This window comes from Loa loa, assembly GCF_000183805.2.
Source record: "Loa loa unplaced genomic scaffold supercont3.76, whole genome shotgun sequence".
NCBI lineage: Eukaryota > Metazoa > Nematoda > Chromadorea > Rhabditida > Onchocercidae > Loa > Loa loa.
In genome coordinates this window covers 195,556-200,812 of record NW_018108256.1, presented here as the reverse complement: position 1 = coordinate 200,812, position 5,257 = coordinate 195,556, and the positions used below count along the sequence as shown (strand labels likewise).

The 5,257-nt window shown below is 27.3% G+C and overlaps 2 protein-coding genes across 2 annotated transcripts; both read right to left on the bottom strand.

Moving 5' to 3' along the window:
- Positions 1 to 1,401: 1,401 nt before the first annotated feature.
- Positions 1,402 to 4,195, bottom strand: LOAG_17449 (yolk polypeptide 2). The gene is made up of 8 exons (XM_003147880.2): positions 4,099 to 4,195; positions 3,781 to 3,895; positions 3,520 to 3,670; positions 3,283 to 3,378; positions 2,547 to 2,696; positions 2,240 to 2,383; positions 1,728 to 1,823; positions 1,402 to 1,596 (listed from the first exon to the last, which is right to left on the bottom strand). Exons 1-8 carry the CDS (start codon positions 4,181 to 4,183, stop codon positions 1,441 to 1,443), a joined length of 993 nt encoding a protein of 330 aa, XP_003147928.2. The 5' UTR covers positions 4,184 to 4,195; the 3' UTR covers positions 1,402 to 1,440.
- A 184-nt stretch (positions 4,196 to 4,379) lies between these two features.
- On the bottom strand, positions 4,380 to 4,836 carry LOAG_17448 (hypothetical protein; the record flags this gene model as incomplete). The annotated part of the gene is made up of 3 exons (XM_020450111.1): positions 4,380 to 4,435; positions 4,463 to 4,565; positions 4,735 to 4,836. 3 exons carry the CDS (start codon positions 4,834 to 4,836, stop codon positions 4,380 to 4,382), a joined length of 261 nt encoding a protein of 86 aa, XP_020306268.1.
- Positions 4,837 to 5,257: the final 421 nt, after the last annotated feature.

Below are 5,257 nucleotides of genomic sequence, written 5' to 3'. Positions count from 1 at the left end.
GTGTGTGTGTGTGTGTGTGTGTGTATTTATCTGTGTACTTATGCTATGAATATTATCGGAAAGGTTGCCATGGGTTACATTGGTAAGCAAACACCCAATTGATGCTCACTTAACCTTTTAACTAACAAAATAATTTTGGTTTTTTTTTTTTGTGCTTCATAAAAAAAATGTATTTTGAGAAATTTTTTGCTTTTCCATAATGTTATTTGGTAATAATACCGCGATATCTCGGTGAAATAGTATTTGTGTTTTGAGATTATGCTGACAGTTGTATTTAAAAAAAAAAAACAATTAGCATGCTAATTTTATTTTAAAGAAAAAAGAAGAACAAATTGATGTAGTTTTAAGAATATTTGCTGTATATCGAGATCAAACATTCGTTGCATAATTATAATTTAAACAAAAAGAAAACTGAAGACAGGGAGGAATTCTAGCTTAGATAAAGTTAGAACTTAAAAAAAAGAGGTATTACATGTCGAAAAGCTTATATTGTTATTATTACTATTCATTATATTCAATGATAATAAAAATGAAAGCTTTTATTTAGCCTACTTTGATAAAACCTTTAATCAATATGAAATACTGTCAATTTCAGTGAAAATTAATAATTGTCATTTTTGATCAACATCTAAAAACAAAATAAATAATTTATTGCTGGATTTAATTCTTCTGACATATTTTAAATTCTGGTTTAATTCTTTTGACTATATAGTAGCCAGTGGTCATTTCAATCAGTTATCAATTTATCTCATAGAAATATAATTTCAAAATTATATTTGGGTTCAAACTAACGAAAACTAAATGAATAACACACAAAAAAAAAAGATAAAGCTAAATCTAATCAAAAAGCATTCATACATAGAGCCTGCCTACCATATTGATTATACCATTACAGTACACATATGTGGTATGACTAATAGAAGCATATGCAAACTGTTGTCAAAATGACATCTACCGTAAGATGGTCCCATTAAAACGCCTATTTGGTTCTAGAATTAAAAATATCTGAATAAAGTTTGTTCACCGTATTCATAATACTATTACAGTATGCATGTGCAATATGACTAACTGTTGAAAGTATGCATACTGTTGTCCATATGGTGCCTACTGTAGGATAGTTAATCAATCAAGAGTGCTCAAATATTTCGCGTGGTGGATAATTTTTGTATTATTTATGATATGAAATTATTGAATTTAAAAAAAAAAATGTGCAGATCATTTATTTTAATCATTTAATTTTGCGAGATTCTGAATTTTTCTAAAATTGCACAGCAAATTGTACAGCAAAAAAATTCCTAACTTTTTTTGACACTTACCTTTGTGTCACATTGATAAAATTTTTATTTCATCTTAAAATCAGTTGAAATTTACTCTTTTCTTTTTCAATCACCTAAAATAAATAGTCATTTCCAGTTTAAAGTTACGGACATATAATTTGGTTTATTGATTGGCTTCATCATTCCTTATAATCCTAACGATAGGTTTATATATTTGATCAGCAGCATGAATTCCCCAAATAAAATCGAAATGATTGAAATTTTGCAATTCATTGCTTTGTATCAAATATTTGCTCGGTATTTTGGCTATCAAACCATCCTGAAAAGTAACCAATTAAAAGTTGAAAATTTATTTAAATAGAAACAAAGAAAGATCATGTGATGTTAAATGAAAGATGTAATGCAATAAGTGAATCTTTGATATGTAACAGAAGGTCAAAGGTTGCACACCTCAATATCACGTTTATCAGCTAACCAGTCTTGCTCACTCCAATACAAATAAACAGGTGCATTGATCAATGATAAGTTATAAAGAGGTGGCGTTTTCTGCAAAACATCAGAGTATCCTTTAGATTTTGAATCATTTTAACAAATATTAATTTTTTTTTTCTAAAGAAAAGGCTAAAACTCTAGTTGTAAATTAGCATTAGCAGGAAATAATTATATTAATTAAATAAGTGATTAAAAACACAATAATTAAAAATCGGAAATTATAATAAATGTTACAGAAAAAACACTTTGCCAAAAAAATCTATTCTTGGAAAAAAAAGTGTTCTTGGAAATCCACAGAAAAAAATGTAACTTTAAAAAATAAAAACAAGGCAATTTCTAAAAAAAAGTTTTTTTAAACAATTAATGCATAATTTTGCAGAAAAATGGAAATGCAAGAGAATTTTTAAAAAAAGATTAATAAAATAAACAAATAAATGAAATTTTTGTCTTCAACAACTACATAAACAAACCATTTTGTAATGTTTCATATTTTTATTTTCTGAACCATAATCATACATTTGTGTCTTATGACTATTTACCATTTGCGCCCAGTGGAGAACATTTGCCATGGAAGTACCAGCTGGTAGATGACTCATATATACCGGAATACGACTCTAAACTAATAAATGGAAAGAAGAAAATTGCTTAAATTAAGAATTGTAAAAAATTTTAAAAGAAAATAATGCAAACAGATAAACAGAACTGTCAACAAAAAAAAAAAAACAAGAAAAAGGAAAAATTAATTAAATAATTTTAAAAAGTGTACGATTAAATTACCACATTCATTTGGATAGTAGCAGGTCCGGTCATTTGAAACATCAAATTTTCACAATGCTCAACAATACTTCTCAATGAACAGGTTGATTTACTGATCTTTTGAAATATTGATTCATTGGGCATAAATTTACCGGTAATTTTAACCAATATCTATAAAAGTAATACTTCTTTCTCACAAATTTTAATTCATTAAATACTTTTGCAAATTTTTGCATAAATCAGAACTGTTATTGGTATGAAGAAATGATTAGTGATTAGTGCTTAACAATAAACTGTAATTGATATGTATTATTATTCCCAATTAATCAAATTATGTTACTGAATTCTGTTGAAATGATATTATATAGGAAGAGAAGATGTAGATAAATGTATCAAAAGTTTCAAATTCGAAACTTTAAAAAAAAACACAACAAAATTCCAAGTAAGATTAAAAGGAGTAATTAAATTACAAATTAAACTAACAAGAATGTTAACGGAAGTAATAATTTTCGTAATGATTGATTACCAGATTACTACCTGGTAATGCTAAAGTAATTGGGAAATTCAAATTTCCTTAATCACTAAACAAAACTAAATTGTCTAAAGAACTTTACAGTTTGATTACTTTTCAACTTTTTTTAAATCAATCAAGCTGAATTAAATTGTTCAATTTTATTTGTTGATTTTCAACTTTCTAAAATAATTTTGAAGTAATTATGGATAAAATAAAATATCCTGAGCAATGGAAAAAGTTTACTTTAAGTGGTTGAAGAAAATTTTTCGCAGCAGTCTCGACCAAACCTTTAATATGAGCCAATGTACCAATTGGTCCAAGAGCAAAAAATTTACGAATCTGAAAACTTCGCCCAACTAACTGATAAATGTACACAAAGATTCAGTTAAAAATTGAAAGCTTGTTTTCTTTTTCGAAATTTAACTCTTTAAAATTTCGGGATTTTATGTTAAATTTTTTGAAAAGAAAAGCTTGACTTACTTTCGCAGCAAAAAGTTGATCGATTGAAAGTTTTGCGAACATTGTTAGAGTACCTTCGGAATATCCCACATAATATAAGGAATGCTGACGAGTTTTGTTGAGTACATAATTAATCATCGAATCCAAATCATATTTAGCGAATTCATCAAATCTAAATAATACCATGGTTAATGATTTAAACTTTGTAATAAAAAGATGAGACAGAAAATTAACATAAACGAAAAGTTAATTTAGGGAGAAAAAGTATAAAAATAAACTGACGTAAATTTCCAATATTTTAAATCATTTTGAGTGTAGTTGATATGTTTGGTAGAGTAAGTATTACCACGAACATTACCCATCCATACATCAAATCCCGCATCAGCAAATATAAATGCTAAATATGAAAAATTGCAAATTAAATGAGTGAATTTAAATTTCAAAAGTTTGAATTACCTAAAATTGCAACCGAAAGCGCTTTTCCTCACCAGAAAAATAAAATAAAAAATTAAAAAAACTTTGAACTATTAAGAAACAAAGGGAAGGGAGAGTTTGTTTAATGAATTTGGTTACAGGTTTTTCAAACTATATGTTACCAACCGGCAGATTGATTCGGTAAATTAGTCACCCAGACGGCACTTGAACCGATAAACCATGTTGTAGAAATACTACAGATTTGATTCATTTCCAGAATGATTTGCTGAAAGGAATAAGCAATTACATATCTTTAATAAAAATCAAGTTTCACATGACCTCATTACCATCTTTATTCATGGTGTAACATAGTACGGTGTGGTATAGTATGAACCATACGGTATGGTGTAGTATGAATTGATCACACCGTATGATAATAATACCGCACATTATATACCATTTTCTTCCTAAGCATCATACATAATTGATACAATACTGACATTGAGCATTACCATTGAATACGCTGAAAATTCTAATAATCCCGAATTACCTATCTTGGCACCTGGGATACGGTGTAACTCGAGTATATAACCATCATCTGTTGTCACAGTATGTATTTCAGATGGATACCCATGGTGACTGACAATTTCATGCTGAAAACAAAAAAAAAAGAAAAATGTTTTGGCAATAATTTACATAATTGTCTAAATTTTCGATTAGTGTTTGGAAATAAAATTCAAAGGTCAAAATTTTGCAATCATAAAAAAAAACTTTCAAATTAATTTTAGTTATTAAACTTTTTGTCCTTTTTGTTAAACTTACAGTGGTCATCGAAGCTTCTGGAAGTGTTTTAATTGAAATTTCATTTGTTATCTGATACAACTTAGTGTAAACAAGAAATTTGAAAATAACAGTGATAAACATCGACCAGCTGATAGCAATAATTATCAATACTTCTAACAAACGATCAATTGAATGCTATATTTTGCATTGCTGTAAACAGTTGTTTAATAATGATTTGTAGCTAATTTAACATTTGATTAATTACTGCTAATTAATACGATTCGCTCAATTATATTTTGCTTAAATATTTTCATTTCACTTACTTAATATTACTAATTTTTCTTTAGTAAACTAACGAAATATAATAATAAATAAAAATAGAAGATTTTATTGAAAATGAGGAGGAAAAAGAAACAAATTGGATGATCATGTAGAAATCACAAAAGAATGTGAATTTTGAGGAGAAGAAGAGAAAAGGACTGTTAAAATAGGGGGTGGAATTCATTTTCATTGTAAAGATTCGATTGTATGCGTATCTGTCCCTTTTGTACATGTAACTCTT